Source organism: Atta cephalotes, assembly GCF_000143395.1.
Source record: "Atta cephalotes unplaced genomic scaffold scaffold00001, whole genome shotgun sequence".
In the NCBI taxonomy this organism is placed as follows: domain Eukaryota; kingdom Metazoa; phylum Arthropoda; class Insecta; order Hymenoptera; family Formicidae; genus Atta; species Atta cephalotes.
The window spans coordinates 3,750,136-3,774,196 of NW_012130065.1; the positions used below are offsets into that span (position 1 = coordinate 3,750,136).

The 24,061-nt window shown below is 30.0% G+C and overlaps 2 protein-coding genes across 2 annotated transcripts in view; both read right to left on the bottom strand.

The window, feature by feature from the left end:
- The window catches only part of LOC105618006 (dynein heavy chain 2, axonemal), a 53,271-nt gene extending 34,461 nt beyond the window's left edge, over positions 1–18,810 (bottom strand). The window contains exons 1-20 of the mRNA XM_012199547.1: positions 18,600–18,810; positions 17,557–18,014; positions 15,894–16,030; positions 14,539–14,881; positions 13,583–14,102; positions 11,697–11,839; positions 10,707–10,852; positions 10,516–10,609; positions 8,389–8,559; positions 7,971–8,163; positions 7,564–7,660; positions 6,992–7,243; positions 6,266–6,393; positions 5,865–5,983; positions 4,774–4,888; positions 3,253–3,386; positions 2,980–3,173; positions 1,502–1,730; positions 1,251–1,402; positions 916–1,166 (exon numbers count right to left, since the gene is read on the bottom strand). Coding sequence (XP_012054937.1) covers positions 916–1,166; positions 1,251–1,402; positions 1,502–1,730; positions 2,980–3,173; positions 3,253–3,386; positions 4,774–4,888; positions 5,865–5,983; positions 6,266–6,393; positions 6,992–7,243; positions 7,564–7,660; positions 7,971–8,163; positions 8,389–8,559; positions 10,516–10,609; positions 10,707–10,852; positions 11,697–11,839; positions 13,583–14,102; positions 14,539–14,881; positions 15,894–16,030; positions 17,557–18,014; positions 18,600–18,810 — 4,087 coding nt within the window. The remainder of the gene's footprint in view (positions 1–915; positions 1,167–1,250; positions 1,403–1,501; positions 1,731–2,979; positions 3,174–3,252; positions 3,387–4,773; positions 4,889–5,864; positions 5,984–6,265; positions 6,394–6,991; positions 7,244–7,563; positions 7,661–7,970; positions 8,164–8,388; positions 8,560–10,515; positions 10,610–10,706; positions 10,853–11,696; positions 11,840–13,582; positions 14,103–14,538; positions 14,882–15,893; positions 16,031–17,556; positions 18,015–18,599) is intronic.
- Positions 18,811–21,884: 3,074 nt separating this feature from the next.
- On the bottom strand, positions 21,885–23,332 carry LOC105618016 (dynein heavy chain 2, axonemal-like). The gene is made up of 3 exons (XM_012199558.1): positions 23,107–23,332; positions 22,927–22,988; positions 21,885–22,343 (listed from the first exon to the last, which is right to left on the bottom strand). Exons 1-3 carry the CDS (start codon positions 23,330–23,332, stop codon positions 21,885–21,887), a joined length of 747 nt encoding a protein of 248 aa, XP_012054948.1.
- Between the last annotated feature and the right edge of the window lie 729 nt (positions 23,333–24,061).

Consider the following 24,061-nt stretch of genomic DNA (forward strand, 5'->3'; position numbering starts at 1 on the left):
ACGTACGTACGTACCGTACGTCGTCTCGTTTATTTTACTTTTCTTTTCTTCTCTCTCTCTCTCTCTCTCTCTCTCTCTCTCTTTCTCTATTTTTAGCACCAAAAATGGACAGACTCTTTGTACGTATCTATTTACATTAATACTCAGACTCAGTATTAACTTAATTTTAATTCTACATAGTTCAACGCTCAGTATGATCGTGCATGGTAAATATAAAATGCCTGATTTAATAACCTTTCTTGTGTGATTAATTAATTATATTTCACACACTTTGTATTTACAAACACTTTTTTGTAAAAATATAGTGTTGAACTATATAGAGAATGGAGAACATTTATAATGCTGCAAGAATTTTTATCTTCTTATATACCGATTGCATTTTTTTTAATTTCTTAAATATATGTTAAATTAACCATGCATAATTCGTTAAATTTTTAAAGTTGACGGTAAAGATATGATAGGAAATACATAAATACTTGAAATATATAAAACATAAATAAATGACAATGAGGGATAGAATTCTGCGATAATTTAAGCGATAAGCGATTTGGTGATAATTTTTTTTTACAATACATTAATTAGGTCAATTAGGAAATATGATGTAAAGACTTCAATAACATAAATTGAATATTCTATTCTAGATATTAGAAATACCGCTAAATAATGATTGCTTAAAATTCTTACAAATTTTAAAAGTTTAAATGTATAATGTCAAAAATTTTGGAAATATAAATTAAATTGGACACTTTCGTTTAAATTTTTCTCTTCAAAGAATTAAACTGCGCTGCGTAAACTCTTTAAATTTTTATTCGTGCACGCGATAAAATACATAATCCGTTTCTTTAAAAATTTTAATTAGGGTAATGTCATGTTATAATGAACAGTTCTTTCTCGAAACGTTTCTTTGATACATACGTGGTATATGAGTGGCTGGCAACGCCAAACCGTGGGAAGCCATCCTTGACGTAAGCTCAGCCAACTCGCTTGTCACTTTGTCAAAATCGTCCGTCTCCTTTGGAAGTTGTTTCTTGATATCCTCGGTAGTGAATACATTGTCAAGATACATATATCCTTTCTGTACTACCAACAACATTTCCAAAACTTCGCCGATCGTCGACAGAGTCTGCTCCCAGTACTCGACTTCCTGAGCAAATGATTCTACGAACCTGAGAAAATTCAATATAGCTAACTTAATTTAGTATCACATTAGAAATGTAAACGCGAAAATTCGTTTAGCAAGTGTAATGCACCTCGTTGACTTTATGGACGAAAGTTGCACCTGATGATCTTCCAAAGTCTGAATTAAGTCGTCTATAGCTTTCAATTTATATATTCCTCTGTCTTTGTATGGGATCATTGTAATCGGCATCGCTTCCCAAGTTTCCTTAATATGTTGAAGTCCCTGAAATATTTATATTAAATTTGTACGATCATTTTGCAAAATACTGTTTTACGATTAATTAATACATCATAACGACTCTTATCATTAACGACGACTTACGACTTCAATGGCGAGCTCCATTGTAGCCATGTTAGAAATTTCGCTAATCTGCTCCGCAAAATTATGCATTTGCATTCTAATAATCGCACTTAAGGTAAAGTCCTCCGACATTTCATCGAAATCTTGAGAGATTGTATCTTTAACCCGTTTCCAATGTCTCGGTTTCATCGCCGGATTCTTCAATATCGTTATTAGTGGTAATGTATGTTGAAATTTATCGACCCTTGACCTAAATATACGCTCTTTAGTATAATGAATTATATAAAAAGAATCATTATACCTCTATTTTTATTAATATATATTATTTTAAAAGATTCTAAGAATATAAATTCAATATAATTTAAACACGATTTAATTACAAGATAATATTATCTCTTATAGTAATTCAGTTTCATTTATAATTTTTTCAGTTAACAAGTAAAATTAACAAGTTGAAAAATATAGTTTTCTCTTTTTTCTAAAACACTTATTTTTGTTAGTTATGTCATCTTAAAGTAAGAGAACGATATGTGTATATTTTAAAAGATATTTATAAAAATAAAAATATATAAAAAACAATCATCATAATTTGATCTAATTGATATAATATCTGTTAATATCATTTGTTAACTATAAAGCTGTTGCACTGTTTAAAGCTTTTATTAAGAACTGTAATAATATTAATTAAATATTAATTAAAAGTAAATTGATCTTTTTTTATTTTGAACTTATAGTGACAGTTTATAAATGTTTCTCTATATGAAGAATGTTTTTTCTTCTAAGCAAAAAATGTATTTTATATTTTTTTTTATTTTTATATTTTAGTAAAATATATTAAATTTTAGCTGCTGGAAATTATATAGCCATTTACAGAATGTGCACTTTGTTAGTTTCAAAAAGTATCGTCGAAAGGAGTGAAACAAGTACGCTTAGTAGTTTACGTGAACCATGCGCTTTAGCGGTGCAAAGGTTAATAAGCGCTGCTGTGTAACACGTGGGATTAAGCATATTTTGTCCTTTGCATTATTTCTTGCGAGGTACTTGGTCTAAATATGCTGCTTATGAAGAAAAAAAACAAACAGGAGAACAAAAATGCGTAATTGTTTTTACTAGTGTTGTTTAATTGGTGATACATTCGTACCTTCCAAATCAATAAACTTTTTTTGGATTTTTCGCATATGCTACAAAAAAAAAATATCCAGCAAAAAGGTCCACTCACTACAACGTTTGATATTTGATGTTCCAACCAATCATCAACAATTATTGTCGATTACGGTTCTGTGCACGAGCCCTCTCATCTTGCTGTCATTTTGAAAAATGGCTATCCATCGTACGAGTGCAGTTTATACGCGGCCGACCGGTTTCTAGTTTTCGCGAACCGATAAATTGACATCCTGCTAAAGGATGGCTCGCAAACACTACTTTGCGCCTCGTGAAAAATGCACGAGGGCGGCACATATTTACCGCGCGTTCGAAATTGGATTACAACTGGGTCGCACCTGGTATTCTCGACGATCTCCCAATTCTTTTCTTTGAGCTCCCTACAGAGTGTCGTGAGTTTCCATAGAAGGATATTAGCGGTTGTGTCCATCTCTTCCAATTCTATCGTCCAGAAATTTCCGGTTTTGTAACGTTTCCAAGTGTCGTTCCATTCGTCCGTCAATTGCCACACCAATTCGATCACTGCTACATCCTTCGCAAGTAGAAAAGCATCGAAAAGTCGAATAAGCACGTGGAAGTGCACAAAGATGATATATACGAACGACATTTACTTTATCGAGTTGCTCTAGTTCTTGTGAATCCGGGTAATTTATGCCAAAAATTGTCAGCTGTGATTGTAACAGACTTTCCCTGTCTCTCAAGGAATATATTTCTTTCCAGAAGACAGTTATCCAATTTAAAGCGTCTGTAACAGCAACATAATAATACCGTAAGATAACTATACTATAAATAAAATAAAACAACATTCTCGATGAACAATATACCGGGTTAAAATTAATTAATTTTTTTCTTGATCAAGTTGCTGCATTAATTCACTTAACGCTTGTAGCCAAGCATACACGAAATTATCATAATGGCTCGTGTATTTATAAAGGCAAAGTTCACGTGAAAAAAACCGAACGGAATCGACAAACGCATTTCAAACAGTTGGACGTGGTGCAAAAAGCATGCTATGAATAAATAGCACGTTTGCAATCTACAATAGGAAAGGTAAAAGATAAAACTCGTTGAAACTTCTGTTCTATTTTTTTGAAATTTTCACGATTGTATTTCAAATTATCGCTATTACTGCGTTACTTGTTCAAGCGTTTAACTTATTACAACAAATAAGTTGTAAAATATTCTTATCAAAAGTTTTTCTCTGATATCCTAAATAATTTTTTTTATTCCCCTTTTCTTCTTATATACTTTTTTCTTGTTAAATTTCTAAATAAAATATTATAAAATAATAAATATTTTTATCTAATATCAAAGAAAGATGTTAAAAAGAAGTCGTTTTTTACCCAAAGATGTAAAAAATACTGTTTTTTATAGATTTTGATTTCTTAAATATGATAATGTTAATAAAAAGTTCGAGATTGATAGGAAACACCTTGAAAATTGAACATGAACATGATTATATTTGAATAAATTTTAATGTTCTTACTTGCTTTTGGTGTTCCCCAAAACTTTTTAATTATTTTATCATTCAGGAAGTCAAAATCTATAAAAAAATATTATTTCTTTTACTTATATTCCTTTCTTTTAGATAAAAATCGGACCTTTTTTAATATCTTTCAAAAAAGGACAAATATTTATCCAAAAAGATGTAAATAAAAGAAATAGTGTTTTTCATAGATTTTGACTTCTTGAATGATAAAATATGAAAATTATTAAAAAGTTTGTAGCAGGGAAAACCTTAAAAAATAAGTAAGAATATTTAAATTTGTTCAAATATATCATATTCATGCTCAATTTTCAAGTTCCCTATCGATCTCGGAACTTTTTATTAACATTATCGTATTCAGGAAATCAAAATCTATTAAAAAAACGCTATTTTTTTTACTTACATTTTTATGGACAAAAATCAACCTCTTTTTAATATAGTTCTTTAAAATGGTGAATAATATTTTACGCCATTCATTGTCATGCAAATCCATTATAGATTGCAAGATATTGTTCTAACGCAAGATATACACTGTCTCGAGGGGAACGCTCGAAAAGATATGGCAGTTGATTTATGCAGCTACTCGACTTTATCTCACGACAAACGTGAATTTACACATTGGATAAGAATATGTAAACCAATTTACCTTTTGAATTCCAGTCGGATGTGAAAGGCCCCGTATCGTTAAATTTGCGTATTAAGGAGGATACATCTTCTTCAAACATCGTCGAATCAGTCAGTAATATTTGTTTAAATTCTTCCTACGGTTGTAGACAATAATTAAGACAATTAATAGTTAAATAATTAATAGTTAAAAAGACTACTTATTATATAAATATTTACAAAATATATGTACAAAATTTGAGTTTAATATTTAAAGATCATATATAAGGTCTTTCTTTATGTGTTAACATATTTTACAATGTACTAATCTGGGATTCCCCGGAATGTACAATCACCTGATTTCTTTTACGCAAACGATCATTTGAAGTGTTTTTACATACCAATTAAAATTATTTATTTATAACATATTGTATATTACTTTTTTTGTTTGATTGTTTTTTGATTTTTTAAATATTTCAGAATATTATAGATATGGATTTAATTATAATTTTCTACAAAAAATAGAAACCAAACAAAAACTAAATATAAATTAAACTAAATATAAAAATATAAAAACATTTATAAGTAGCTTATTATTAGTACAGTATTATTTAACAAAACAGTATTATTTAAAAAAAATAAAAAATTTAATTAACATAATATCTTTTTATTGCAAGTTTTCGATAGAACTGCATATTTGAAAATTCATAAAAAATAGTTATTAAAAAAGAAAAAAAATATTTTAAATAATAGGTACCCATACGAAATAATATTTTACAACAATTGATTTTTTTTCGCCGTTGGAATATAAAAATCTAGGATTTATTTCCAAGTTAAACGTTGAATTTTATATCATTAAAAATTATAAGTAAATCAGTAAGAATTTGCATTCTGCTTTTTACGTTTTTTTATTAATTAATTTGTAAATATCCGAATGTTCTTATTATGTAAAACTAATTTTTTTAATTATATAAGAATTTCTAATGCGCGGTGAAGTAACGTTAAAAAATTGGGAAAGTATTAATTGACATCTCATTTTCCCTTTTAGGTAGCGTTGACACCGACGTCGACACAACTCAATTTTTTATTACGAAGTTTCAAGAAGTTTTCTTTTATACCAGGAGAATATCGTACCTTTTTTTCAAGCAAAGTAACTTCGCACGTGGCAAGTAACTCCAAGTAAGCTGTCCAGGAGCGGTCGATGTCTTTTAATTTTCTCTTGAACTCGAAAGTCAAAGGCACTTCGTATTTTACTGAAAAATAATAAATTATACCTTCTGATGTACTATAAGAATGCGTAATTATTTATAATTAAATGAATGTAAATAGATAAGACAATTAATGTTCCTTCAGAATTCATTTGTAATTAAACTTGAAATTTGAAATTATAACCCATGTCTCTAGTAACGCAGCTAATACGTTTACAAAACTTGCAAATTGTGTTGCACATTCTTGAGCCATAATACATGGATCTTAACCGATTTTATAGAGCATCGACTTCCTTATTTAGCACAGAGAAACATTTAGAGGTTTACCCAAAGTTTGGCATTGCTCCTGGATCTTGGGGAACTCTTCCTCCTCTTTCGGAATCTCGGCGGTGAGCCTCTCGAACAATTGCAGCGCGGATTGCATGCTGATGAGATCCGTCGGTTCCTTCGTTATTCTGCAAACGAATGAATTCACGTACGATTCAGTTCGAAATTCAAAAAGGCCCCGCGACAGGATTTATGGGAGTAACGCCTCGCGAGCAACGCCTCTCCAATGTTCCGCTCAGCTTGAGGAAATTTACATTAATAGTATCGATCGAGGACTGAAAACGAATATAACTGAAGGATTCAATTATGCAATAAAATGGAATACACGATCACGCAGACACTCTAGGAAAGAATTTTTAGCATAGTAATGAGCATAGAAATAATGTACGGATTACAGTTAATTCTTTTAAAAATTGAAAAGAGGAACAAATTTATGCGTGTTTTTCTTTTTTTAGTTTCAGATGAGTATCTAAATATGAATTTCATTAATAATTTATGCAGCTTTCAAATAATTATCTGGAAAAAAAACTTATGTGATTTAACATGCTTTAAATTTCTTTTATCACATTACAAAAAACCCTATTATTTAAAGCCTAAAGATATATACGAGTAAAAATCTCTGAGATATAAAATGATTTTTTCCCGCAATCCTTTTTCCAGATTGAATTTTTTTAATCCTAAATGCAATCTTTTCGCTTTGAATAACAACCCATGCGGGCAACTAACTTTGTGGAATTTTCAGCGATGTAATGATAAACGTGGTCGACCATTGCATCGGTCATGCGTAATAAAAGCGCGGTGAGTTTCTGTTGCCAGATTGAACAATGTTCGATGATAGTGGCTTTCAATCCATCAAAATTTATATCTAGAAAATGCACTGTCGCCATTGTTTCCTGTAGTTGGATGTTATTTATCACCTCGAGGTATTTACTTATGTCCGCGTCGAAGGATGCCGCTGTTGGTTTCAACTTTTCATATCTAATTTACAAAATAAATAATAAGCAAAATAGTTTTATATAAAAACTTAAATTGTATATTTATGCAAATTAAAATTATGTAACATATAAAAATGAATTGCTAATATTCTCTTTGTTTCTTGTTATTATATTTTTAAAAAATTTATAAAAAATTAAATTATTTTTAAATAAATATTATAGCTGCAAACTGTAGCAGTTGTTTACATTAATTAAGTAACACGTTAAATACAAATAACAGTTTCTGGATAAGCTTTCTGTATTGTTATATAAGCGAAAGATTATTTTAAATATATTTTTTTATGGTAATACTTGTTACATTACCTTTGTATGTATAAGTCTTTATTTACTTCCCATACTTCTTTGAAAGGTTCCCAGATCTTGATATAACTTTGTACTTGAACAAAGCAGTAACTTACTTCTGCAAATTGATAGATCAATATAGCATAAAATTAAAAGTAACATTAAATCAAAATTGATAAGTTAATATCGAATTAAAATTACATATTAATAGTGTACGTAACAAAGTATTTCCTCATTGAATCTTAGAAAATTAAATTAAAGTAAGAATTCTAAATTGAGATCAATTTCTAAATATAAATGATAAAATGATGAAAGCAATTTTAAAAGATTATTAATAAAAAATTAAAAGATTATTAATAACTATATTACTTGATAATCAATATAAATGCAATTAAAAATAGAACTATGAAGGAAGACATGGGAAGCACCATCATTGAGTCTTTGTTGGAGTTCAATCAATTCTTCGTCCACTTTATATAACTTCGAAAAAGGTAAACTCTTATCTGGAAGCATTTTAAACTTCTTAACTAGCCGCGAGACATCTTTCAAAGGCTCCAGTAAAATATTCAAAATGCTTCCTATCATTGTAGCTATCTCCAAGAGGTTTGGCATAAAGCTTATCTAGATAAATCCATAAACTACTTAGAGCTTCTGCTCGTATTTCCTGTGTCTTTTTTTTCTCAATAAGTAATTACAAAATAATTAGCTAAAGTATTTTTGTTATATCGTCAGATTGAAAAATGTTAAATTATTATTATCTCTCTACATACGCGAGAATTTCATGATGAAACAATGTAATACTGTTGCATGGTATGTTATACATGTTATGCATAGTTATGAACGAACTTTGTTATCGATAATATCCGCTTGCACTAATAGAAGAGGTGAGGGTCCTGTCGTGTCAATACCATGAAGAGCTTCGAACATGATGGTCAAAGAATTCTTCAAACACAATCTGATGGCTTCCTCAATTACCGTATCGATTTTCATTAAATAATCTTTCCATTCTACGCAATTCTGAGAAGAAAGAAACAATAATGAAATTAAATATAGCAATCTATCGAACAGTTATACAGAAATTAGTACTTTTTTATACAAAGAATTTAATTTTCATATAAAATAAACTAGAATGATTGTACGTGTATATGAACACGCCGACATATTAAAGAAAAATTTGATGCGCTCATCTCAAACGTGTTGAAATTGAAAGACTATTTAATTTATGAAGACATTTTTTTAAACATTAAAACTTTAAGTTTTATAATAATTTTTTTTTTATACAGAATTAATAATTTTTAATTTATATAATATTATTATATTATTGAAAAAGCATAATATTTAATAATCGATTATCTTTTATTGAATAATTTTTTTATTTCAAATAACTTAATATCTAATAATATTAAAAACAGAAGTAATAGATTAATCAGCGATATACAATGCACAAATTATTTGTAAAAATATTTTTTAATAGCTCAAAAATAACATTACAAAAATAAACTGCATTACAAACATTAACTTAATTAGTTTATTAATAATTTTGATAAAAAATAATAGATAATTATTTAAAAAATAATAGATAACATACTAACATTCTATTTAAAAAAAAATACTCGTTTAGAGAAGTTGTAACTCTTCGAGACTTTTTAAATTAACCGAGAAACTACGTGCACACGGTAGCAATCGTTATGGAGCGACATATCGTAACACGAATCTGCCATAAGTACGCTCTTTACTTCTCCAACTTTAGTTACACAAGAATTGCTTTGTGTAACCTGAGAGTGCGCAATGTACTCTGTTTCCTGCGCGGATATTTTTTTGTCGAAGTTATTCGGCCATTTTTACATTTGCGTAGTTTTTAGGAAAAAAACTCTGACACAACTCGTCAAAAATTTGCCGCAAACTAGCAAACGTGCCTTGCAGCACTTGCTCAGGAGTTTGAAAAAAAATATTTAAAATATTTTTAAAAATATGCAATCTGCCATAAATTTTTTAAGTTGATTTAGTAAGAAATTTATTCAGGATATAATATCAGATATAGGATGCAAAAATAGATAGTAAATAATTAAGTAAAAATAGATAGCATAAACAGCAAGTATAAAGATAAGTAAAGGTAGTAAATAAATAGTAGATAGCATAGATAATAAGTGTAAGTACGACGTGGAATAATCAAATAAGTAGTAGTCATTAATATTGGGTTGTCCGGAAAGTTTGTGCCGACTAATTATAAATTAATTTATATAATTTAATATAATTTAATTTAAATTAATAATAACCTATATAATTTAATAAATGTATACTAAAATTTAAATCTTCTTTCAATTTCTCTTCAAAATCGACACGAACTTTTCGGACAACTCAATACATATTCTTTATCGCGCTAATTTTAGATGATTTGTCTACTATGCCGATAATATTACGGTATATTTGTGTTTATTAATTATGTTAAGTAAAATGTATTTTACAATGATTACCATGATACACAAAAGCTATAAAAATTATTATTATAAAAAAAGATCTGAGAAGAATGTATCAATATTGTGTCACAGTATTACACTATTATATAATATAGCATTATGTATTTACATATATCAGAAATTATTATATAATTATAGTTCCTATTTATAGCTCAAACAATCTAATTTCGATAAAATGAAAAGTCTTATGTGGATTATCAATGATCTATGTGGAAATGTGTTAATACTTTATATCAATGATGCGAACCTCTCTTAAATTAAAAATCATTTTTAGATATATTAAAATCTTGTGGGTCGCATAATGTTTTTATATTTTCTGCTGCGAGATGTGGCTGGCCACAAAAAATTAATTGGCGGACTGGGACGAGCACATTATGCTGCTTTATACTATACAATATTACTAAAATGAAAATTGTGTTTGTATTTCTCTCTCTAGAGTTATAAAGAGATGACATATTTGATCATACTTCGTATAGTTATGCCAAGAAAGCTGTACCTCTTGTATTACATTCTTGAAGCCCTCATAAATCTCTATGACATTCAGAAATACCATATCGAGTCTTTGAGTCATAACTTGGAACGTCTCGTCTCTGGAAAGTGAGAAAGTTCAACCGATGCGCGCTCGCCAAACGTTAAGTTTCAGTCACGCGTTGAATTTGCGACAGCATTGCAAAATGGAAATCCTACCTTACGTTCAAAAGTTCCTCCTCCAATTCAGACAATGTGTACGTGTAATTAATCCTTATCTTAATCATTGGAGCATCGCAGATATTCTCGCAGATTCTTATAATTTCCGAATTCGAGTTCTTGTAGATATCGATGAAGTTTTGGAACTAAAAAGATAAATTAATTTAATTTTTTTACGATTCAATTTACATACTATACAATTATATCAGTGAGAAATAAATTGCGTTTAGCTTTCGTCAATTCTGAAATTATAGCACATATATTGGGTTGTTTGGAATTTCGTGCCGCAAAAGATTTAAATTTAATAAATGTATACTAAAATTTAAATCTGCGTTTTAATTTTCCTTCAAAATCGGCACGAACTTTCCAGACAACCCAATAGTTTCTTTTTTCGAACATTTTCTTTTTGATAATTATTCTTTATATTTCTTAACTATAAAGTTCTAAATATGCAATTACATCGAAAATTCGTAATAGAAAGCATTATATTAATTAAAATTTTTATTTTTTTTAAATACTCTCGTAATAAACTACTTAACGTGCTTATTCTGTTTAATATTTATTTGACTTCTATTTACTTTTTTTCAAAAAATTGTAAGTAAATTCATATTTATCATAATGTTCTTAAATGTCAATAAATCGAAAAATAATGTACAATATGTATTAATAATAATGATTTTAATTGGCATGTAAAAATATTTATTTTGGTAATCATTTATATAAATATCTACCAAAAATGAGATAATTAATCTCGGATCGGATCAATGTCTTAACGTCTTATCTGCAGTAGCTATACTCCATGTATCTATATAATAATTATTTCGTTATATTTTCGCGGGACACAAGCTTCGTAATTAAATGTTCAAATGCAAGTGAGCGAGCTTCTCTTAGAGAATTCAAAATTAAATTTTATCGCGTGGTTACCGTATATATATTACATGAATCTATATAATCTTCGTACATAGACGAGGTAAGAGACTTTAAACGTACATTGACTGTTTCGTTGAAACAATCCTCGATGTACGAATCTACGTATTCCGTGTTCCACGTCAGCTTGGTTAAGCCGGGATTGATCTTCCGGTCGAGCTGCCGAATTAATTCGCGAAACAGCGCACGTTCTGTCAGCGACAATGCTGAAAAATAGAAGTTTCGCTACATTGCAAGAATATTTTGCTACCATTGCGTGTGACTGCAAGTACGAAGAATGTCGCTTTCATCGCGCGCATTACGGGCATATACCTTGTTTGAATCGTGTCATCATGATATTTGCATAAGCACTCACATTTTAGTCGGGGAACTTTTTCATTATAGCGTAGAAAAAATAAATTTAGCTGTTCTATATTCATTGTACATGTATATCTAATAAGTTATAGAATGCAATGTTATATAAAATAATTTGTAAAAATTATTTTTTAATAATTTACGCATACATTAAAAAAAATTTTTTTTAATAGAGATAACAAAAATAATTTTTTTAATTACATGTTTGATATTAATGTATTTATTTAATAGTTTCATAATTAAACATGACATATATTTGTTAAAGAAGTTTAAAAACAACACAAATCTACAAAATTTAATTTTTTTTGTGCTATTTGAAAAAGAAGAAGAAGAATTAACTCAACGCATTAAAAACATGGAAGTTTTTCATGTTTTTAATGCGTTGAATTAATAAATGAAACTGTTTTTATCACGTTACACTTTTGGCAAAAATAAGATTGAAACACGCATTTTTTTTGTTTTGGAGAAAATTCGTGGCTGATGAAAACCAATCTAAAAGAAATTTCGAAAAGGTCTCAAATTAATAATTGAACATTATACTTTAACATAAAAATATCAAATCTTCTTCTGCCAGCATCGAATTTCTTTGTTTTTATAGGGTCTCACAGAAAAAGAAGGGAGGAAGAGGGATGAGAAAAAAGGGGAGAAAGGACGATAAAGAGGGGGGAAGAAGAGGAGAGAGGGTCGAGAAGGAGCGGGAGAGTGAAAGTAAAATGATTGTCCTATAGTTTTTATTTTTATTTATAGTTTAGTATTTAGTCCAATGCGAAATATTGTTGTAAATAGTAAAAATTTCAATAGTGAAATTAATACATGGGACTAAAGATGCTTTTTTATTATAAAAATGTTTTTTTTATTTGTTTGAACAATTTTTGAAACAACGATTTTCCCAAAAAAAATGATTTCGTAGTATTTTCTATTAGAAAAAAATTGTATAAGTCGCATTTATTGTAAAACTTTTTACTAAATATGAAATTTTATATAACTGCATAAAAATTTTATACATAGGAATTGCATAGAGCAAGTGATATATTTGACATCGTGTGTGCGATTACATCTACTTCTAAAAATAAAATGCCAGAGATTCGATATCTGTATAAGATTCGATATTTTTACATTAAAAAATATTCAAGTATTAATATGAACTCTTTTTGAAATATCTTGACATCGAATTCATCAGTTATGAACTTTCAAAAATGACCAAGAATGCATTTTTCAGGCGTTAAAATTTTATTTTCTTCAAAAATTTTTCTTAACGTGATAGAATATTTTCACTTATTTGAGGATCTCAGAAACTATACAAAACTGCTATCCTATTCTAAATAGCAAAAATTATGCAAATTTGTATAACTGAGAAATACTATTTTTTTTATCTTTACATCAGTGAATTTTATGATAAAATTGCTATCATATTAAAAATAATTAAAATTTTATTGTATTTATTAACATATCATTGCTCTTAACTAAATAAAGTTTTCTGATTAAGAGCAATAACTTCTTCTTGGAAGTGAAAAAATAATGTCTTCTTCTACAAAATGATAATTTGTACATTGGTATTTGTACTTTCACATGGTAATTGATTATTGAAAACAAACCTTCAATAATCTTGTTGTATGCCAACGTGACGGCGAGGACACTTTCGTAGATAAAGCGTAACGTATCCCACATGTCATATATCTGTTGTATGTGCACGGGTATGTTGAATTTGAAGCTGATCCAATAGAAACACTCATGGCAGAGATTCAGAATATTAGGATCGATGTTACACTCTAGCAGGCCGGGTTTGCTGTCACTTTGCCGCATCAGACAGCGATCGAGTTGCGCGCGCGGGTTATCGCCGACATAGTACAACCATTTTATGTGCAGTTCCTTCATGGAGTCCTCGATGGATCTGATCATGATATCTTCTTGATGATAGATCTCTTCGCTCATGGCGCAATAGGGCATCCACTCGGCCTTCTCCAGCATTTTTCGTGTCGATAATAGACGGTCACCTTTCAAACGAAGATTCAACGCTCTACCAGCGTAGTACGGAGTGATCGACGAATATTCTTTTTTCTCATTCAGAATCTCCTGTTTTGTCCGTTCAATATCTTCGGCTAAAAGCTGCCATACCTTGGAAATTATTAGTTTTTAATGTTACTGATTGCTTCAACAATTTAAAATGTGACTTCAGTAATTTAAAAATCTCTTAAAAAAGATTTATTTAAAATTTAGGCAAAATACAAACTAATAAAAAAATAAGTTTTACATATCTAAATTTTTTTGTAAATTTTAAATTCTTTTTCTTATATAGAATTATAAAAAGCTGTTACAATAAGATAAAATGTATATACGTAAAATACTTTTGCAAATTTTCTTCATGCTTCTCGAGATTAAAAAAAATTATTTACTAATTATATTAACATATATAATATATTTATATTACATAACATAATAAATTAACACATAATATCTTATAGGATAATACCGTATATGTGAAAATACAAACTTTAAAAATCAATGCCTTAAACATAAAATTTTTATTTACGAATTATTGAATCCTTCTTACACTGCTATTTTTGCTATCAAGTAGGAATTTTAAATTCTTGCGATTCAAGTAATTATAGAAGCTTCGTAAATTCTCTATTCCTTCTTGAATATTATTAACATTCATGAAAACTGTGGCTATCAAGTTTTCGATCATTATCTCTAAGTCCTTCATTTCAGTACGAAATATGATCATATCATCATGCCACGTAGATTCGTGAACGGCGAAAATCTTGTATGAAATTGCTTCGATTTTACTCAGAGACTCATAAAAGAGTCTTTCGATCTTTTGGCATACTCTTTCATGCTCTTCGCCATTTGTACCACTGAATTTAGGACTTAAAATTTGAGTAGTCTCATCCAATCTGTGTTGAAAAGTCATATTGTAACTTGCAACTACTATTACGAAAATATTAATGTTGGCATGAGCAAATTCTAATTCTGAAATAATTTAATATCTAATTATACTGATCGACAATAATTTTGTTAATGAGTAATTTTGTTTAATTTTTATGTATTTTCTGATGCTGATTCTGAAAATAAGATTAGAGTATCTTATGAATTTTAATTTCTTCCACCATCCAACCATCATATTTCTTTTTAAAAGCTAAAAGCTTAAACTTTTTGCTAATAGCAGCTCAGTATATAAGGTCTTTTTTTTAATTAAAATAATTTATTTTTCTTTGAAAACTCTTATAATGAACAGAAAATATTAAATTCGGTAGCTATTAATTATAAATCACTTATTTATATATATAATGGAAGGGATAAATCGAAAAATCTTTAATTTTTTTTTTAATTTTTTAAATGTAGCAAACAGATTGTAAATCAGCAGAAGAAACATTACTAGAGACACTCTATTAGATCAATTTAACATAAAAAAATTGAATTTTGACGAGAAATGAATCATCAAAAAGAATTAAAATTTATAAAATTTTTAAATGCATGTTACTCAAAAACTTTGTCTTCATAAATTTGGTAAACAGATTTGAAAGCATGGAATAAAATATTATAAGATTCTTATTTTATCAGATCTTACTTTATCAACATAAGAAAAATGAAATTTTGTCGATCAGTGTTATTCTTATCTATTATTCTATTCAAAGTATAAAAAAATTTAAAATTAAACATAACTATGTAACACTTAATGGTATATTCTATAGAATATAGAACAATAATCCTCCATAAAAAAAAAGTAAAATTATTACTTTATATTTATTCAACCATAAAAAAAAGGATAAAGTGGATTATTCTGTATACATAGCAACAAATTAAAAAACATTGTTTATAAATGGAAAATAAAAATTAAAGTAAAAAGATGAGATAGTGTGTGCAGTTTTATCGTTGGTTATATGCTGTGCAGTATTTGTAAAATACCTTGCAAAATCAATCATTGCTTGACAAATCTCGATTATATCTTGACACCTGCCGATGAAAACGTTGATGTAATGAAATATGCTATTCGTGTCTAAGTCCCAGGAGTGGTGCGTGAGATTGATGTGAGCGTTCGCGATCTAGAACAGAAGAGTTTATTTTATTAAATATTAATATACTATCGATCGATCAGTGACAAATTAAAATTTTGATTTTAAGTGTTGACACTGAAATAAAATATATTCTGCTAAGTATTTGGATTCTGCTCTAATAAAAATATAAAGTAGAAACTGAGCAAAAAACGGATAATTTGTTGTGCCAATGTATGAACAGCGAAAATCTTGTACGAATCCGCTTTGGTTTTTTCGACTCTTTCGACAAAAATCGAAAAAACGTTCATGAAGACATTTTATTATTACTATCCGCTTACACGAAGTATTACAGAAAAAACAAAAATGCGAAAGACCGGAAGGACTGAATACGCGCGTTAGCGATCCGTGAAATCCGCTATGTAACGCGATTGCACGGATTTCTGCACAAAAGTCTAAGAAGTCGTGTCACCTATCCCTTCGGGCACATGGCGTGCTAACCCCTAGCGCAACTCGAGAACAAGTAGTCGAGAGAGCCGTCGCGTCACATCGTTTCCCAATTCCCATCTCTATTCTGGCTTATCTACCCACGGGAAAAGCGTAAGTCGGTGTTATATTGCAATCTCAACTTAAAGCGAAAGCTCTTTTTCGCCACTTTGTACTTGTAAGAAGCGTTCTTCGAGCATATAAGCATTCCATCTCTCTCGTTAAATTAATTCTATCAAGCATTACCGCAAGCAATTATTTGTTTGACTCTAAATTCAGAAAATTGCCTCGCTTCGCGCTTTGAATTATCATATCTAATCAAAATTACCACTAAAATCACTTTGTAACTTCCGTATTAACGGAGAAATTCATCCTCAGTTGTCCAACAAGGATTCTAAGTAGCTAAAGTAGCCGTGCACACATAATTTAATGGGAGTTTAACTCACCGACTGGAAGATGAATTTGCAGACAGTATAAAGGACTACGTTTTATACGCACATCATATATAAGGTCACAAAATGGCCTTTGAGCTTACACGTACTTTACAAAGATGTACTTTTCCTTATTAATTATTAAAATAAATACAAAATTTGAGAATACTTCTTCATCGTTATAATTATAGAGAATATTATAGAGAAAGACTTATTAAATTAATTAAAGTTATAGCAAAATTCGGCTTAGTTAAAAATATTTTTTATGCAAAAATTAAAAGAGAAGTTTTAACTTAAATTAAACTTTGGTAGGGTGTAATAATTAAAGCGTATGTAATAATTAAATGTTAAAAAGGTATGTGACTTGCTGTACGCCGCGTCGCGAGTAATTATCTTACTTTACAATTTTATATAATATTACAATAAGCTAGAATACATAATATTATTATTAATATTATTATTAATATATATAATAATAATATAATAATAATATTATAATAATATTATTATATATTTCACAGAATGTTTTATGTTTTGCAAGAATATTTTTCAAGACTTATATTTTGTTTGATATTCTTATTTTTACATGTAGAATATATATATTATATTTTTATATATAAAACATATTATTATAAGATATTTTCAAAGAAAGAGTTTTACCTCATAATAGAGTGTTATATAATCCTCACACAGTTTGATACATTCATAAAAAATCTTCATACTTTTTCTGGTTTTCCCCGCAAATACATCTGCCAAATTGATAAATCCTTTGCACATGACGACAATCTGGTTGCTGAGCGCAGTGAAGAGATTGCTTATCCTCTCGCGGGTATTGTAGAAAGGGGAATTCAGCCAAATCGTTCTGAAGAGATGCATCATTTTTGGCAGATATTGAGCCACGCTCGCAGGAGTTGTACAAGTCTTCAACTCGGCGAGAGTGTCCTTCAGAATACTCAAGAACTTAATGTTCGATTTCGCTTCGATTGTACCATGCTCGATCTCGTCCTTCAATATAAGGAACTGACGTATATAAGAGGACTGTACAGCCAACAATATATTGATAATAAGGTTCACCGTTTCTCTACGTAGCTGATAATTCAAACCGCTAAGATTATCATCTAGAAAAAAATATTTAAAACAAATTAATATAGCAACAACTGTGCACAATCTTTCTAAAATTTCTACTTACAGAAAAACATGGCAACTATAAAGATATCAATTGTATATATATGTTTCATATGTCAAATTAATGTAATAAATATTTAAATAAATTATTTTAGTTTTATTAAAAATAATAGTTTATTTAACTAAATACATTAATTTTACAAATGAAACTTGCATAATTGTTACCATTATATATACATATATTACCTTTATGTCTTTCTTTCTGAGTGTAAATTTAAGTTTTCAATTTGCTTATCTGAATAAAATTCATATAAAACAATAGAATGTAAAAAGTTAACAATAGAAAAGTTAACATTTATACATATACGAGTTATGAATATTGTGTAATCAAATGCTAGAGATGATGTTAAATTTCTTCCTAACTCTATGGGTTACAAAGAGGGATTCTGTTATAAAACGTCACATTAAAGGAAATTTTTATTCCTCCTAAGAAATTTCCGGATATATATTATCGGGAAACGATTCTATTCTCTCTCTTCTCTCAGCCACTACATCTTTTTCTAATAGTAAGCACTTACATCGATAAGTCCAGAAGTCATATTCGTCCTCGAGGCACAGTAACTCATGCGGGCTTGCTTGTTCCTGGTCAGAGAGGGCTATTTTGATTTGGGTGTTCCAATAGGCCACCACACCCTCTAACCTCTTCACCAACTCCTTATCGGCACTACCCTCCTCCGCGGTAAGCTCCCTACTCTCCAGAGGTACATATATCATGGTTAAGCCCAGCATTTTGTACGTGAGGTCCGTTAAATTGCACAAGAAGGTGTCCAGTTGGGTGCAGAAGTCCGCTTTCACACATGTGTTTTGGTGCGATTAAGGAAAAGAAAATCCAGGAACATGATACGACAGCGGACCTCGTTATCGCTGTTCCCAATACTACTATTTTTTATATCGTTCAAGCTGTCCCGGAGTCTATCACATAGAATTGTAACATGTATCCTCGCGATACGTCCGCTGATGGAGATTTATTGAGTTGAATTGTCCGCTGTATATCGAAAGTGATTGACTACACTACATCGTCATTGTCACATCAATTTACAACTGAAGCGTGCAACTGTAAATCTTAGCGACAAAAATTGGAAAAACATGATCGTTCTGCACTTGAAGTGAATCATATGTCAAACTTAATGATTAATGCAAAAAAAATATCATATCGGTTCCATACTTTAAAAGTGACAACTTAAAGAATTGAATTTCTCCTCCAAAAAAAGGAAAAAATATTTTTTTAAATGATAGAAAATTTTTGACTAATCAAATAATACAATAAGACAAAAAGAATATATTATTAATATATGATATCAAATGTTACTACTGTTATTTTTGTTTCACAGTTCTTAAAAAGTTACGATTTTTAAAATAACTTTTTAAAATCCTTTTTTTTTATATATGAGTATAATAATTTTAATAATTTGTTAATTATTTTTAAATTAAAATTAAATTCAATTTTAATAAGATAAGGATAATGTTTATTTAATTCGTGCCTCGTAATAACTCGAAAATTCACCTTTTTTGATGTGTATATTAAATTTTAAGTAAAGAAACAATCCTCTATTTTTTATCTTTGAAAACAATTTTTTTTAATTTAGCTAAATCTAAAAATTATCTTATTGAACCATCAAAATAATTATACAGAACACTAAAGGTAGCTGTCAAAAATTTTTGCAGCATTGCTCATCATACTTGAGTGTGTTTTCCACGTTATTAAATTTTAATGATTCAACCAAATTATTTTCAGATCTGTATTTAGCTAAGTTTTTAGATATTTCAGCAAAATCTCAGCAAAATCGTTCTTTCCGTGTAAAATCTACATGCTTTGTAAACTTTGTTAAAGCACTAATTTGACATATACGTTTTATAAGCATTGTGTTAATTATATCTTGTATTAATATGACTATAAGAACAAGAATTTAAGTCATAATTCAATCAAGAATGAATCCACGATTGCTGTGTATACATTTGGGAGAATAAAAAGCGCGACGCGTGAGCGAAGTTGTTGGGCGTACTAACACAATTAACAAAGCAATGCTTCGATCCAGTTAAAATCCGCTCAGGATCCATTAGAAATAATGAAGTGGTTCCCATACGAATGCAATGCAATCGTTTCTAACTTGACGGCAAAGTAATCCCGTTCGCGTACGTGGGCAAACATCGACGCTGGATTTACCAGTGGCGGTGAGTTGTGCAGTGCATTTAGCCGAAAATTATGGTAATAATAACTTTCGTGCAATTCCCAGGCGTCCCCACTTTCCCGTCTCGTCCCCCGTGGGACCAGACCGGAACTTTGTGTCGTGCGTTGCGGTAACGGGATTGCAGCGCTAAAGTTGGAAATTCACTTGGTAATGTCATCACGTTAGATTGTTATGACCTTAAGCCGAAGCAACTATGGATGATCGCGATGATCGCCCTTGGCATTGTGAGACTGGCCCGTCGTGGCTCCTTTGTCACTACTGTCGATTGAAACTACAGCCACTTATCGATCGTCTTTAGCGCATATGCGGGATTATTCGCCAGCAGTCTACACGATTGACACCTAAATTACGACTAAATCATTTTTATTATTTATTACACCGATTGATCAGAAACATTTGCTATCAATTTTGTTAAAAATAACAGATACAAAAATCTAAATAACTAATTAAAAAGATTACAGTATTTAACCCCACATTACTGTAGAATTAGTAAGAATTAGCTTTTTAATGTAATTATTCGCAGAGATGTTTCTGACAGTTCAACATTATATCTCAATTTTCATTATTTTTAAAATAATTTACAATTAAATAAATATTAATAACATACATTTAATTTTATACATTCTTTACAAAGAAAGAACGGTTTTAAAATATTTAAAACTGTACTAATAATTAGATATAAATTTAAAAATAATTTTGTTAGCAAAATGATTATAAAGGACGCTCAAATTGATTATTAGGTTGTCAAAGCTTTTTACAGCATTGTCGTCATGTTTAAATGTCCTACATAAATTATTAATATTAAACAACAAATTCAGATCAACAAATTTTTTTGAGATCTGTATCTGTCGAAATTTTTAGATACTTTAAGAAAATGGTTCTTTCCAAGTAGATAAATTCAAAATTTTTTAAATTGTTTTACAATTAAAAAACAGAACGAATTTATAAAACCGAGAATGTCTTGCACATTTTATACAAATGAAAGGTTAAAGAAGCATTAAAGCGATAATATATATATATATATATATATATATATATATATAAAGCAGTATAAATTTAGAGAATAGAACGTACTAATTATACATGTTATCCAGAGGAAAACAAGAAGACTAGAATAAAATTGACTACGGCAGAATGTTCGAAAACCCAATTGGATTGAAATTGCTTCGCAAAAATCGATCATATATCAGAACAGATATATATCGGATTGAATCATGGATTCGAGCGAGAGATAAAACGTGCGATGTCTCCCTTGGGCGCCTTTCGCTGGTGAAGTTTTTTAAACGTACATTTAAATCCGCGAAAAACTTTAAATCACCACCCACTACAAAATCAACTGGTCGCGAGCGTTTCGCGCGCGCGCAGCGGGATTTGAAAGTTAAACAGAATTTACATTACACGGCGAAGCCCAACCTCAAGTGGGTCACTCGGGGAGTTGCCGAGAAGACCGACGGGATATCGTGTCTGGACCCAATTAAAGTTCCGTAACTCGCGATCTGTACACGTACATTATTTACTGAGATGAAACGAAAAAAAAGAGAAAGAGAAGCGAAAAAATGAAGAAACTTCGCCAACTCTTTCTGTTGGCCTATCGTTATATATAGTTAAGCTCACTCATTCTACGGATTCGTATCGTTTGGCCCAGTATCTTATAAAACTTTTCGCGTTTCTTACGCGAATTAATTGGGTACTTTGACGGCAATGTGATAACAGAGAAGGCAGAAGGATACTATCGGGCCAGGTTTCAATTGCAAAAAAGATCGGTGCGAACATGTTCTGGATGATGCCTAGTATATGACTCTCCACCTTGTCGTTCACCGATCCGAAGAGAATGCGTTCGCGAAAGTTCTCCGAATAGAAAATCTCGTTGGGCTGTCTCACGAAGTAGGTTAGCTCGTGCACGGGCACCGTAGGAAATGAAAATTCTGTGGTCAAATGGCCGTTCACGTGATAAATGCAGAGGACCGGAATGCTCGGTTCGTGGAAGAACTCGCGAATGTCCATGTCGCATTTCCACGTCCAATCGTCGTCTGTCAGACCACTCAGAGTCGTCATATCCTTAACACATTGAACCTGAAAAGGCATCGAATTTTTGTGAATACTTGCTTCTAATCCAAACTAATAAATCAATTTTTATTTTTTAATAACATCGTATATTGTTTCTAGAAGCATATTATCTCGATGTAGAATGTAATTGAAATTGGTATTTAAATGTAATTATTTGCTTATAACTGATATAATTAAAGGTTACTGTATAATGAACATGTCCTTATAGAATAAATGTTAGAGTAAATACAATAAAAGTTTAACTTTTTTCGAACGAATATGGAAAGAATAATTTTGCTAAAATATCTACGGATTTAAAAATAATTTTTGTTAGATCATCAAAATAATTAAAGTTTTTTTAAATTCAACATAATGAACAATGTTCCAAATTTTTAAGCATTTTAGCAATTAGCTTAAGCGTATCTACATAATTATTTTGATATAGCTTAAGGAAATCATTTTTAGATCTGTATTTATTAAAATTTTTTTAATACTTCGCGGCGAAATCGTTCTTTCCATATATAAACTGTAATTCAATCTTAAAATTATATATCATAGTTTGTTTGAGATAATTTTAGATTGTAAATCTAAGAAAAATATTTAAACTTACTAATTCATTTAATTCATCCTCTTCATATATTGGACGTAGCTGAACCACCTCTTCTTCATCTTCTGCAACAATATTCCCGCTCGATAATCTCTATCGTAGATCGCAAGTAATGCCGCGGTTGCACTGTGAGATCCTATCTCTCTGTACATTGCGACGACATTTATTGTCGGAAAGGCGAACTCGTAACTAATATAAAGGGCATTAGAAAGAGGAAACAAATTCTAAAAGCTGGCCGTTCGTTAGTCGTCAATTGGAACAGCGCGATGTGCCCTCCTAAATTCGCCATCCAGATTAAATAGAAGACATTCGTTCCAAGAGGGTCTCGTTCGTCCCTATCATTCCTCAGGCCTTCTCCACGTCTCGGTTCCATCGCTGGGCCATCGCTGCCGCCCATTCTGCCACCCATGCCTTTACTCTTGGCAATCTAATAGGAACTATAAATCGCGAGTAGCTAGTAAATCGAAGGAAGAGGAAACACGTCGCGTCGCGATCGAGGAGCTACCGTAGGCCACGTTGGAGCAATTTATCCCGCTATGATGGCGAACATTATGCAGATACGACGATGTCTTCTTTAGCGACATGCAACGACTTATCGGTCTCACGTATATACTTCTCTCAAAAATCGTTGTTCTTAAAAAATTATTAGAATTATTTAGCGCGAAATGAGACAAATTGTGAATGGATTTATGCCAAATTTTAGAATTTATATTAACAATGAAAAATAATGGACATTGAAAGAATGTTTTTTGTTGAAGTATTTAACAATTTAGCTAGATCTGAAAATTTTGTTAGAACCGTAATAATTTTGTAAAACACTCAAACTAGTTACTAGAATGTCAAAAATTGTATAGCTTTTTGTATAGCATTGCTTACCATGCTTGAGATTCTTACGTCATTATTTTGTGATGATTCAAAATTATTTTCAAATCTATATATAATTATCTATATAAATATAATAATCTATATAAATTTTTAGATACTCTCGCAAAATCAATCTTTCTATATACTTAAAAACAACAAGTCATTATAACGTCAAAATGACGTTAAAATGAATAGTAACTGATTGAAAAGTAACTTTTAGTAATTATTTAGGAGTCATTCTGATTTTAACGTCACAATGACTTGTGTTCTGTTT